General features: G+C 36.3%; 2 protein-coding genes across 2 annotated transcripts; both read left to right on the plus strand.

Moving 5' to 3' along the window:
- The first annotated feature begins 410 nt into the window (after nucleotides 1–410).
- On the plus strand, nucleotides 411–3,328 carry LOC148208891 (vicilin Cor a 11.0101-like). Its single transcript, XM_088117287.1, has 6 exons — nucleotides 411–1,237; nucleotides 1,327–1,499; nucleotides 1,735–1,815; nucleotides 1,898–2,173; nucleotides 2,661–2,937; nucleotides 3,021–3,328. The coding sequence occupies exons 1-6, from the start codon at nucleotides 496–498 to the stop codon at nucleotides 3,188–3,190; spliced, it is 1,719 nt and encodes a 572-aa protein (XP_087973413.1). The 5' UTR covers nucleotides 411–495; the 3' UTR covers nucleotides 3,191–3,328.
- Nucleotides 3,329–9,015: 5,687 nt separating this feature from the next.
- Nucleotides 9,016–12,193, plus strand: LOC111018489 (vicilin Jug r 6.0101). Its single transcript, XM_022294596.2, has 6 exons — nucleotides 9,016–9,582; nucleotides 9,676–9,848; nucleotides 10,587–10,667; nucleotides 10,750–11,025; nucleotides 11,535–11,820; nucleotides 11,902–12,193. Exons 1-6 carry the CDS (start codon nucleotides 9,120–9,122, stop codon nucleotides 12,054–12,056), a joined length of 1,434 nt encoding a protein of 477 aa, XP_022150288.2. The 5' UTR covers nucleotides 9,016–9,119; the 3' UTR covers nucleotides 12,057–12,193.
- Nucleotides 12,194–14,106: the final 1,913 nt, after the last annotated feature.

The raw sequence follows: 14,106 nt of genomic DNA on the forward strand, positions 1-14,106 counted from the left end.
AATCAATGTTATATGTTATATGTGGTAAAATCTATTTATTATATTATTAAATTATATTTCTTTAGGAAGAAAAATATAAAAAGTAGGCTGATTGTTAAAAAAGGTTAAAATTAAATGATAATATTATATGATTTAATTGAATTTTTATTTTATATGTATATATAATACATGAATATACTCAATTGAAGAAATAACTGAGGGTAAAAATATTTGTCATAGATATAGGAATTATGGAAATCCATGTTTCAAAAGAGCATCCAAATCGATTCGGATGTTTTCCAGACATCCTACCATATTCGAACATCCCGAAATACCTGATATCTTACGTTATAACAAAACAAAAGTGAAAATCCAAGTACGGGTAACACGAGGATCCAGATTCCCACGCTTAATTCACAGTTTTAGTCGTTTCCACGTTCCGAAGCTTCCAATGGCTTCCTCTTCTTTCTGCTTCCTCCATTGCCAGACACGTACAGTGGACACCAGTCCTCATGCATGGCGCCGCACCTCCACCCCTTCTCATCTATATGTATCCCCATTCTTTTCATCTTCTCCGCTGCGAAAATGGCTCCCAAAATCAAGCTCTCTCTGCCGCTGCTGCTCCTCCTCGTCCTCTCTGTCGCCGTGCTGGCCGGCAAGGACCCGGACCTGAAGCAGTGCCGGAGCCAGTGCAAACTCAAGCGGGAGACCGCCGAGACACAGAAGCGAGACTGCGAGAAAAGGTGCGTGTGCGAGGAAATGAAGAAGAAGAAGAATGAGAGCGAAGGAGGAAAAACCAACCAGATTTCAGGAGAAGAAACCGTCGCCGCCGCCCTGGCCGGCAAAGACCCCGCCACGAAGCAGTGCCGGAGCCAGTGCAAACTCGAGCTGGAGATCGCCGAGAGACAGAGACGAGACTGCGAGAAAAGGTGCGAAGAAACGAAGAAGAAGAAGAAGAAGAAGGAGAAGGAGAACGAAGGAGGAAGAACCAACCAGATTTCAGAAGTAGAAGGAGAAGAAACAGAGTATGAGGAGAGAGAGAAAGAGGAGGAGAATCCGTATGTGTTCGACAACGAACATTTCAAAGCTAGGATTGAAACCGAGGAAGGCACGGTTAGGGTTCTTCCCAAATTCACCCAGAAATCCCAACTTCTCCGCGGGATTGAGAACTTCCGGATCTCGATTCTCGAAGCCAATCACTCGACCTTCGTGGCTCCCAGCCATTTCGATGCCGAGATTATTCTGTTCGTTGCTCAGGGTATGTTGTGTGATTTCTGCCTTCTTGGGTGTCGAATTGTTGCGCGGAAGGTGTTTGTGAAAATGATTCTTTGGGGATTTTTGGTGCAGGGCGGGCTACGGTTACCGTTATCAGGGAGAGGAGAGCGAGCTTCGAACTGCAACCTGGAGATGTCTTCAGAGTTCCATCTGGAGCTCCGTTTTATTTGATAAACAAGGACGAACGTGAGAAACTGAGGATTTTTAATCTTCTTCAAGCCACCTCCATTCCTGGACAACTTGAGGTAGCCAAAGCTTTTCTGTGCATTGGTCTTTATACGTCTTTTTATTACTTTGAAGGTTAAGTTATGAATTAATTTGGTCCTGTGACTTGGATATAATTTTGGACATAATTGTAGGGACAATCGACAAATTGGAAGTATCCTCAAACAATAGGGACAGATTTTTGTAACTTAATCAAATTCTAAATTATGGGGTCAACTTCTATTTCATGTGAATGAATATTTAGAATTTGGGCAGGTTTTTCATGGGCCAGGTGGAGAAGACCCAGAATCATTCTACACAGCATTCAGCTGGGAGTTGCTTGAAGCAGCCTTGAAGGTAATCAAAATTCTTTTTCCAAACTGTGTAAACAGTGCGCCTGTCATACATTTTCCCTCATACTTTCTCGGCTGCCAAACAGGTTCCAAGAGACGAGCTGGAGAGATTTTTCAAGCAACAAAAAGGAGGGGCCATTATGAAGGCTTCTAGAGAACAGATCCAATCACTTAGCCAACACGAAGAGATCATCCCAAGGATCTGGCCCTTCTCAGAAGGCAAAACCGAGCGCCCATTCAATCTATTCAAGCAAAGTCCATGGCAGTCGAACAAGTTCGGTCACTTCCACATAGGCCACCCTCACGAGTTCAGCCAGCTCCAAGACCTCGGCATTGCCATCTCCTTTGCCGACTTCACAGAAGTAATTACCTGTTCCCTCTCATTTGAAATGCTGGATATATTTTTTATCTTCTAAATATTTGTTAAATTACAAAGTTGCTGAAACTTTACGGCCTATTAGTCTTCATAGACCCTTTTGAAGTATTATGAAATCTGACTATTCTAGAGAAGGGAAGAAAGTTTCTGATTCTTCTTATTCTCCTAAATTTGCATCACACGATACTGATAATGAGTGAGTCATGAGTGAGTGAGTAGACATTTAGAAGAATCTAAGTCATATCTTCCCTTCAAAAATTCAGAAGAATTAGGTCAATATCCCCCCTCCAAATTGGCAGAATTTGACTTTGGAACTCACTCACTAATTATAACTATAATCATCATATCATATTTATGAAAAATGTCAAAACATAATTGAAAAAAATCTGAGATTAAGAATTTGAAATCACGAAAATCATAAAACAAATTATTATTCAGCAGCTGAGCTTATTTTTGCTGTGTGTTTTTGGGAGGGTTCAATGATGGCTCCCCACTACAACTCCAAAGCTATGACGATAGGGGTGGTGGTAGACGGTGGAGGGGGGTTTCAAATGGCGTGTCCCCACCTTGGGCGCCGTGGACAGAGGGGTGAGTCCAGTTACCAGAAAATAAGAGGGGTGCTGAGACGTGATGTGGTGATCATAGCTCCAGCAGGGCATCCATTTTCAATCTTCGCTTCACCGGGACATGGTCTCCGGATCGTCTTCTTTGAAATCAATGCCGATGGCAATATCAAGTATCTTCTTGCAGGTAAAAACGACTACACCATAAAACCATCCAACAAAGTTTTTTTTAAACCCAATGTAGCCTAAAATAGACTGAAAAAACTGCAGGGAAAGAGAACATAGTAAACAAGATGGAGAGAATAGCAAGAGGGTTGGGATTCGGCACAGCAGGAAAAGAGGTGAAGAGGATCTTCAGACATCAAGAGGAGGAGTTTTTCTTCCCAGGGCCGACCCAGCTGCAGGAAGAACGTGGTCAACATCAATGGGCTGATGCCTGAGTGAGGAACAACCCAAGAGACAAGTGTTAAATAAACGGGTATGGTACAGTTTAAATTTACTACTCCTAGGCTCTACTCCCTTGTACAGTGTACAGATTACAGACTTTGCATAAATAAAGATGAGTTGGGGTTTGCGTAGATGAATGAATCAGGGTTTAAGTTTTGTTTTGGCGTCGATTACATTTAATTTTGAGAAAAGAGATGAACAGTGCCCCTACTTTCAGGGGCTAGTTTGCTTCGTTTCTGGTTGACTTTTTTAATTTCGAGTGGTTGGTAGTGCTGAGGTGGTGAGAGGTTGAAGAAGATTGGTTCAGAAAACAATAAAATCATAATCAGAGATTCTCAGATTGGCTGCGGCTGCTATGGAAACCAAAGCTTATGCTCATGGCTGTAAATTCCAAGTTTTGTGATATGTCCATGAGGAAATTTTGACTGGTGATATGTTTTTTATTTTTATCTGTACGAGTGAAAAAGCATATTTGAAACAGTTTTGTGTTGAATTGGAACCAAATTACAGGATCTTAGTTTTGGATTTGGATAATATTATATCATAATTGCTCAGTTATGTTGAATAGCTTAATGATGCACAAGTTTTATGATAATAAAATTTAAAAGATTCGTTCATAGATAAGTAACAATTTATGGGTTCTCGAGTTGGTGTTTGAAGTTTCAAAATGTACATCCTAAATGGTGTTCTAAATGGCCTGTTAGTTCTTTTCCAATGTTATCGCCGTCGTCAGTTGCTGTCATAATCATTTGTGATTTTCTCTCCTCTCTTCTCCAATGTTATCGCCATCCATCGCTCCATGTTTGTTAGTTGCCAAATGACCATTTATAATTATTTCTCAAATTTCAATAATTAAAAATGTCCATTTTAAAATTTCAGAACAGTCCATTTTGAGTTAGAGGTATAAAATGTTTCAGAAATATTATTCTACGTAAAATTCAGACCACTTGCACATTATTCAAGCTAAATTAAACAAAGTACCCTTCAAGTTTGCCATATGTTTCAAAAACATATTCCAATCATTTAAGAGTTCAATATTATCATTGGCCTTTTATAAATGTTTTAAAAAATATTATTTGGGCAAACGTCCGTTAATATTTTGAACAAAATTGATGTGTCAGAATCTGAAACGACGTGGTAATTAATCAAAGCTTACTTGGAAAAAATTAAGTGTAACTACAACAAATTTGATGTTAAATATGGTCAATGGGTCTGCATTATGGTCAATGGGTCTGCATTGTAAACCGGTGAACTTTTTTCATCATCATTAAAGATCATATTTGTCGAAGTGCTAGGTTTCCAACAAGCTTTCATTAATTACCACGTCAAATTTTCGTTCAAAATATTAATGGATAATTGTTCAAAGAGTATTTTTTTTAAACCAGTCAAAGGTATTATTGAAACTTTTGAAATGATAGAGATACTTATGTATTTTTTAGTAATTTAAACCATTATTTAGGAAAAGGGGCCAAAATGGGGTTTAAGAAATTGACCCAAAGTTTAAAAACTATATTTTCTAACTCAAAAAAATTGTTTTTTTTGGAAAGTCAAGAAATATTAAGGGACAATTATACCCATGTTTTAAATGAAACCATGAGGCCTTTCCTTTTACTATTACATTCTCAAACTTAGGGAAAAATAACTATTGGAATTTTTTGCTCTCAAAATTTGACTCTCGCGTGAAATTTCAATCGTTTTATTAGATTTGAAGTTTGAATCTTCGAGGTCAGAGTTAAAGAATTCTACATCAAAAGATAAAGAGACTTAACAAGGTTTATAAGATACATGCATGAGTTATTTATCTCATTATCAATTGGTTTTGAAATGAAATCTCATAAATACTAAGATGATGTCGTAGCTCAACAAGCTCAGATGAGCATCCGGTCTCACAAAGTTTCTAAGATACAAATGATATGAATCTCCTGCATATTCAAATGAAATACAAGTCAACTCAAGCTTCATTAAAGACAAAAGTATCAATTATGGACTTCAAGTTCATGCTATATTAAATAAGGCTTCATTTAATCCTGTTACAAAACTATTGGTTTGATGATTTGATCTTTAATTTTCGGATTTATGGTGTATTTTAATGTATTTTAAGTTTTAAGACTTTTCATTTACATTTTAAATTACAATTAATTAATGGTTGTTTATGGCATTGAATGACTTAAGTGTTCCAACCCTTCAAATGCCATATATTACTTTCTATTTTGAAGGCTATATATAGCCATGTATGTTAGCTTTAAGAATATAGAATATAGAATTAAGATGTAATGAAATGAACATTTGAACATTTCTTTTAGTCAAGAGCTAATGTATTTTGCAATCTAGTGATAGCTTACATGTTTAGGATCATTCAAGTGAGAATTGATCTATCTTGCTTGTGGAGTGATTCGGATCTCAAACAAGGAGCAAATTTTCTTGCCTTGAGATATTTGATCAACAAGGCAATCCGATTTTTACTTTCCTTGGATTGATTCCACAATCGTTTTCGGGGTTTTTTGGATTGAGTTCTATTGGTCTTGTTTGTTAGCAAGGTTCTTAGATCCAACTCTCAAAGGTTTCTTAACATTTTGGTATCAGAGCATTAGGTTCTTTGATTGAATATATATTTCCTTGCGCTTATCTCTTTGAATTCCTTCTTATATTTGCTTAAGTTTGATTAGATATAAGCATATTAGCATTTTGTCTAAAAGTACACAAAAAAAAGTATCAATTCCGTTCATCTTTTCCAATTTTTGTCTTCCGCATTCTTATAGATCTGGGTCTGATCTAAAAATTTGTCTTCTTTGAAGTCTTCTAATTCGACTTGCTTAGTGGTGAAAAAACAAAATGCTGAACGTGAAAGCATTTATTCTTTAAGTTATTGTGCTTTTGCTATTCCATAGCTGATAAAAAAAAGTACCCCATTTGTCATTCCTTGATCGTTACACTTTTAATTGGTTTGCGGGCCTTGCATTGAGTTCTCATTCTTAATTTTGCCACTTCATTGTTGTTTAATTACCAACCATATTTATCTTTAACTTTGCTTTCATTTCTTCCAAGCTTCCATCCTAATTTTGTCAATTATTTATTTATTTTTCTTAACTTAGTTTCTTTGTTGTTATTCGGATTACTTCTACAATCACACTATTGTTTGAATTCTTATATACTGTCTAAACCACTTGAAATGCACATAGCTCTTTGACTTCGTTAGACTCACTTATCGATTTGTTTGATGTGTGTAAGAGTGTACTCAGTCGTGAGAAAGTGATACATTATTTTGAGTGTTGAGTGTTAAACACGAGTGAGCTTCATTAACGAGTGGAATAGTATGGGAGTGCTTGTGAGGTCCATTTTTCTTTGTTTCTTTAACTTTGTTTTGCAGCCATTGTTTCACACTGGACGTTCACAGAAATCGAAGTTCCACAATAGCTGAAGATATCATGATAACCACCATGGTGAAGATCCATATACGAAGGAATTGGTCGGGATTCGCAAAATCATAAATTACCTCAATGAATTGTGCCAAGAGTTCAAAATGCGATACGAAGACATGAAGAGGCATGTTGCAAAATCGGTTAAAAAATAGGAATATTGTCCTATGCTTCAAGAGGATAATCAACAAATTCCAAATGAGGGAGAAAATCAAGATGTCATTGAAGATACGAATGTTGAGACTGTTATGCATGCCCAACAAGAAGATTTTAATATTGATGTTATTTGTGATGCTAAAGAAGATGTGCATGTTGAGGTTTTGATGCATGATGAGTATACAACCAAAGCGGAGGTACTTGTTGAGAACGCGATCGATATTACAAATATTGTGCCAATCGAGGATTGTAAGAAAAGCAAGCAATTGCAAAATGAGGACCTTGGCAACATTGAGAAGCAACATTCACTCATTGCTTCAAAGCCCTTGGAGAATCAAATACCATGGACTCATGGTCGAGTGTATTGGGTATTTAAACAAAGAATTTGGAATGGGACTGCAAGGTTTTCATTTACAAGCGACAAGATTATCATACAAATTGATTATCCTATCAACATGTTTGAACAAGCTCCAGATGTTGAGTACAAGGTTGAGTTGCAAGAAGATGTTTTTGATTCGAGGACAAATTCTTCTGAAGATAGAGAGGATGATATGAACCAAGGAGCTCTCTTTGTTATGCCTCATCAACCGATTACAATATCAAGAGATATGAAACTTCAACAATTCACATTTGTAAATGTTTTTAAGGTAAATCAAAGTCAACTTGGTCAAGGTCAAAGTCAGCTCTATCAAGACAAGTCAAAGTCAGCTCCATCAAGACAAGTCAAAGTCAACTCATTCAATTCAAAAACCAAGTAAACACTCACATCCCTCATTATGGACGGGATTGCATTTATTTTGGTTTGCTTTCCATGTTCTTAACCTTTTCATTCATCTAAGTTATGACTTTTCTCATTTGCAAGCCTTTTCATTTCTTGTAGGTTATGTCTTTACATTTACATGTCTTTTCATTTCTTATAAGTTATGAGTCTTTCCATTTTCTTAAGACATTTCATATGACTTGCTAGGATGACTATATATAGTCTTGAGATGTCTTGTTGTAAACACAATTTGAAGTTTAATGAAAAGTGAGTTTTCTCATTAGCTTGGTTGAGAGCTTTATCTCCCATTTTTTGTGCAATTTATTGTGTCTTTAGAATTTGCATGTTAGGATCATTCAAGTAGTGCTGATCATACTTCTTGTGGAGTGATTCGAATCACGAGTTTAGAAACGAGTTTTCTCTATTCTTGATATTGATCATCAAGGTAATCCTATCTTAAACTTTTCCTTGGGTTGACTCCATACTTATTTTTGGGGTTTTTGGGATTGAGTTCTATGAGTCTTGTTCGTTAGCAAGGTTCTTAGATCCAATTCTCAAGGGTTTCTTAATACATTGACTGCTAATCTCATTATCAATTAGTTTTGAAATGAAACTTCATAAATATTGAGATTATTCACTTTTTTTTTTTTATAGTTTTATACTTTTTTCGTGCTTCTAAGGCTAGATATTTTATTTTTCCAACTAATAGAGTGATAGTTTCCAACGATTATATAGTCATCTTTAGTTGAAAGCTTATTGGGGTTAAGGTTTCGTCGGTTTCGAGAAAAAGGGAAAAGATTGATTTCGATTTGTAAAGACTAAAGAGATATTTGATTTTTTTCACGAAAACTTGGGCGTGTTTTGCTCGAAAAATAAAATAGTGAGCAAAAATAGAGGCAAAAACTAGGATGAGATCGAAGAAAACTCACCCGACTAGTATGAAATTTGAGTAGAACCATAGGTTCAGGGCAAGTTTTCATGACTTTGAAGATGTAAATCTTAGGCAAAGTTGAAGTTTGTATTATTTGTTATTTTTTATAAAATAAAGTTCTCCTTGACTCGATGACTTCAAATGTGCCCTCCTGCCCACGACGGCGATTTACATTTGTTTTTTTAGTACAAGTATATTGGGGAGGATATACAAATTCACAACCTGAAAGTGTATATCAATTAAGTGTATGTCAATTATTGGAGCTACGCTCGCTTTGGCTACTTCCATAGACATATCATAATATTTTTTTTGGGTTATTTGGTCAATTTACCAATTAAAATAATAATCTTCATTATAAGTTATAACTTATCCAGAATTAGAAAAAAAAAAAAGCTTGTGTCGTCGTCATCATCGTCACAAAGGAGATAACTCAAAGCCTAAGTGACGATTGAATTTTCAAAATATGATCTAATTCTTTTGTTCCTCCACACACAGCAACAAAAGACGAAGCTTCTAATGGCTTCCTCTTCCTCCGTTTCCTCCATTGCCAGACACGTACAGTGGACACCAGTCCTCATGCATGGCGCCGCACCTCCACCCCTTCTCATCTACATATCCCCATACCCGCCCCCATCTTCTTCAACTTCTCCGCTGCAAAAATGGCTCCCAAAATCAAGCTCTCTCTGCTGCTCCTCCTCCTCCTCCTTTTCGTCCTCTCTGCCGCCGCGCTGGCCGGCAAGGACCAGGACCTGAAGCAGTGCCGGAGCCAGTGCAAGCTCCAGCGGGAGATCGCCGAGAGACAGAAGCGAGACTGCGAGAGAAGGTGCGACGAAACGAAGAAGAGGAGGGAGAGCGAAGGAGGCAGAACCAACGAGATTTTAGATGCAGAAGGAGAAGAAACAGAGTATGAGGAGGAGAATCCATATGTGTTCGAGAGCGAACATTTCGAAACTAGGGTTGAAACGGAGGAAGGCACGGTTAGGGTTCTTCCCAAATTCACCCAGAAATCCCAACTTCTCCGCGGGATTGAGAACTTCCGGATCTCGATTCTCGAAGCCAATCATTCGACCTTCGTGGCTCCCAGCCATTTCGATGCCGAGATTATTCTGTTCGTTGCTCAAGGTATGTAACGTGATTTTTGCTTTTTTGGGTTGGGCGTCGAATTGTTGCGCTGAAGGTGTTTGTGAAAATGATTCTTTTGGGATTTTGGTGCAGGGCGGGCTACGATTACCGTTATCAGGGAGAGGAGAGCGAGCTTCGAACTGAAACCTGGAGATGTGTTCAGAGTTCCATCGGGAGCTCCGTTTTATTTGACAAACAAGGACGAACGTGAGAAACTGAGGATTTTTAAGCTTCTTCAAGCCACCTCTATTCCTGGACAATTTGAGGTAGCCAAAGCTTTTCTGTGCATTGGACTTTATTTACTTTTTATTACTTTCAAAGTTAAGTTAAAAATTTTGGTCTATGTGATTTGGACATAATTTTACAATATTTGGGTATTGTGAAGTTTTGTGTTATTCTCTTTTGACATTTTCAGTTATACCCTTCCCATTGAAAAAAAAAATTACAGGAGAGTTAGAACACCCATTGGTTGGTTGGTTTTTGTTTTTTCTGAGTTCAACAACTTACTTGAGGACTTGAAGACTTCAGTGGTCACTTAGACTCGTATCCTAAAAGTTTCTTTTGTAAAAAAAAAAAAAAAAACCATGTGGTAATTTGAAAATTTTCTATTTGGTACAATTGTCCATATTACTGTAGTAAGGTTCTCCACAGTCATATTCTTCTCTTTATTTTACTGACAGCGAGAGTAGAATGTGAGAAAAAGTGAGATCTTTGAATGGGTAATTGGAAACTTTGAGCAAATTAATCTGAGGTTATAGAGACCAAATTGGAACCATCCTGAAATTGTAGGGACAAATTTGTAACTTCACCAACGAGAATAAAAAATGGAAAACGAGAGGTTTTTAAATGGGTAATTGAAAGCTGGGACCAAATTATTATGAAGTTATATAGAGACCAAATTGGAACTATCCTTAAATTCTAGGGACAAATTTTGTAACTTAACCAAATCTTAAATTATGGGTCACCTTTTATTTCATGTGAGTGAATATTTTGAATTTGAGCAGGTTTTCCATGGGCCAGGTGGAGATAACCCAGAATCATTCTACACAGCATTCAGCTGGGAGTTGCTTGAAGCAGCCTTGAAGGTCATCAAAATTCTTTTTCCAAACTGTGTAAACAGTGCGCCTGTCATATATTTTCCCTCAAACTTTCTTGGCTGCCAAACAGGTTCCAAGAGACGAGTTGGAGAGATTTTTCAAGCAACAAAAAGGAGGGGCCATAATGAGGGCTTCTAGAGAACAGATCCAATCACTTAGCCAACAAGAAGAGATCATCCCGAGGATCTGGCCCTTCTCAGAAGGCAAAACCGAACGCCCATTCAATCTCTTCAAGCAAAGTCCATGGCAGTCGAACAAGTTCGGTCACTTCTTCATAGCCCATCCTCACGAGTTCAGCCAGCTCCAAGACCTCGGCATTGCCGTCTCCTTTGCCAACTTCACAGAAGTAATTACCTGTTCCCTCTCATTAAATTATGCGGTTTGAAATGCTGGATATATTTTTTGTCTTCTAAATATTGGTTAAATTACAAAATTGCTGAAAGTTCACGGCTTATTAGTCTTCATAGACCCCTTTGAAGTATTATGAAATCTGATTATTCTAGAGAAGGGACGAAAGTTTCTGTTTCTTCTGATTCTTCTAAATTTGCATCACATGATACTGATAATGGGTTAGTCGTTAGTGAGCTGGTAGGAATTTAGAAGAATCATGTCATATCTCCCCTCCAAAAATTTAGAAGAACCAAGTAGTCATATCCCCCCTGCAAGTTGGCAGAATATGACTTTTGGGAGTAATTCATTAATTATAACTATAATTATCATATCATAGTTTTTAAAAAATGTCAAAACATTTCTTTTGAGATTAAGTATTTGAAATCACGAAAATCATAATACTTTCAGTGACAACACAAATAATTATTCAGCAGCTGAACTTATTTTTGCTGTGTGTTCCCGAAGGGTTCAATGATGGCTCCCCACTACAACTCCAAAGCTATAAAGGTAGGGGTGGTGGTAGACGGTGAAGGGGAGTTTCAAATGGCGTGTCCCCACCGTGGGCGCCACCACGGCGGTGGTCACAGGGGTGAGTCCTCTTACCAGAGGATAAGAGGGGTGCTGAGACGTGATATGGTGATCATAGCTCCGGCAGGGCATCCATTTTCAATCATCGCTGCGCCGAACCACCGTCTCCAGATTGTGTTCTTTGAAATCAATGCCGATGGCAACATCAAGTATCTTCTTGCAGGTAAAAACAACTACGCCATAAAACCATCCAACAAAGTTTTTTAAACCCATTGGAAGCCTAAAGTAGAGTGAAAAATTGCAGGGAAAGAGAACATAATAAACAAGATGGAGAGAATAGCGAGAGAGTTGGGATTTGGCACATCGGGAAAAGCGGTGGGGAGGATGTTCAGACAGCAAGAGGAGGAGTTCTTCTTCCCAGGGCCAACCCAGCAACATGGTCAGCATCAGCCTGAGTGAGGAACAACAACCCAAGAGTCAAGAGAGAAGTGTTAAATAAAAGGTATGTCACAGTTTAAATTAACTACTCCCTTGTACAGAGTATAGAGTACAGAGTACAGACTTTGCATAAATAAAAATGAGCTCTCTTAATATTCTGCCTGCCTTTGCTTTCTGTTGGTTCAGCTAGCTCCGCCTCTACTTGTGTAAAATAGAAAGTGAAGTGAATGATCTTGTAGATGATACCATCCACGTCTGTTTTGGCCTTTTACTTCTAAAAAAGTAAATATTGGAAATAATTTTGAAAAGTAAATAGCTTAGCTATTCCAATCATATTGACTTTGGAAACGTCTGTTGTACTCCTAAAAAATGAATGTTGGGAGGTGAATAGCTTTTCCAAGACTTTGGTACATAATTTAATTATTTGATTATTAGATGGTGAAGCGAAGTGAAGTGGCGTTCAGTTTGACAAAATATCTTAAAATATACTAATGGACTAAAAAAGGGATTAGAATGTCAATCGTCAACCTAAGGGATTAATCCTAAAAAATTGGGCAAATTATCACTAGTGATTCTATGTTGACAGCCATTTGATTGAAATCAATTTTTAACCAGCTGAGGAAGTATTTTACTTTTAAAAAAAGAACTTAGATATAATAAAAGTAAGGAAAATTGCTTTTTCAAAATACTCGTATCAAGTATCGACTTGCAAGGATACACTTGTATCAATAATTATTAGATGTATATCAATAGTCACTAGTAGTATCGAGTTGCAAAGATATACTTATATAGATATACTTATATCAATAATTATTAGATGTATATCAATAGTCAGATAATATATTAAATAATTAGATGTATATCAATAATAATTAGATGTATATCAATAATGAGATGTATATCATTTAAAATGAATCTCTATTTTTTTTAAATAAAAAATAAAGTGTTATATTTGAAAAAACCAATTAAATGTGGTTGTTATTTTATTAAATATTTTTTTCATATTGCAAATATTTTTGTCATATTGCAATTGCTCTAAAAAAATGGTTGTTTTTCGAATATGTTTTCTTTGTTATCTCTTGTTTTTTTCATTGAAAAATTAAAAACTAGATATTTTTTCTGATCACACTTTAAAATATAAAGTGAAAACGATTATTGACTAATTTCACTAATTTCGGTGGAGGGCGAACGATTTCAAAGACTCGGAGATGTATTTTTGGATCATAATTTAAGCTCGAAAATAAAGAGTTAAAACAGCTATTATTGACAAAAATTAATATTTGAAGCAAGACAAGGTATATATTGTACTAAATAAAAATCAAGTCTCATTTCTCAACCTCTTTTAAATTTTGCTCCCTACTTAATTTAGTACAATATTGTGGGGTGGGGGTTCGAACTCATGACTTTCTGGTCAGAGATAGATGTCTTAACCATTTGAGCTATACTCGGTTTGATTAATAAATTTGAGTATATTATTAATTGTATCGTGTGTTGGATTTTAGTGAGTTGGAATTTGTTTTATGGTGTTGTTGTAGGGCTTCATCTTATAATATGGATGATTTCTATCTTGTAATTGCATCCTAAACATTGTAGTCTTTATTTGTTATATCTTTTTAGAAATTAACAATTTTATGAGAACTTAGGATGACGTATTTATTTTATTATTATGGAGTATATAGTACAATAGGCTTAACACAGCCTAACAGTAATACCTACTCGTACTAATAAAATAAATTCTATTGTAATTATTTTTCTTTTAGACAAATTTAAATAAATGTTACTGAAGTTTTATTTTTTAGAATAAAGCAACTACTAATTATAAAAAATAAAATAATTACTATTAAAATAATATATTATTGAAACAAGGGCTATAGAATAGGTAACATTCAAATTTGTTTAAAAGAGAAAATAATTTCAACCGAAGACCTCTTAATTAAAGGTAGGTGTACTGCAATTATACTAGAGTAGCAATTTTGAATAATTTTGGCATATGTCCTGCCACATGCCATAATTATAAAAAAAAAAAACATGACGCCAACAAGGTGCCATGCAACTCGGAAATTATGGGGTG

Source organism: Momordica charantia, assembly GCF_013281855.1.
Source record: "Momordica charantia cultivar OHB3-1 chromosome 9 unlocalized genomic scaffold, Mcharantia_2.0 BLBB01000009.1, whole genome shotgun sequence".
Lineage (NCBI taxonomy): Eukaryota > Viridiplantae > Streptophyta > Magnoliopsida > Cucurbitales > Cucurbitaceae > Momordica > Momordica charantia.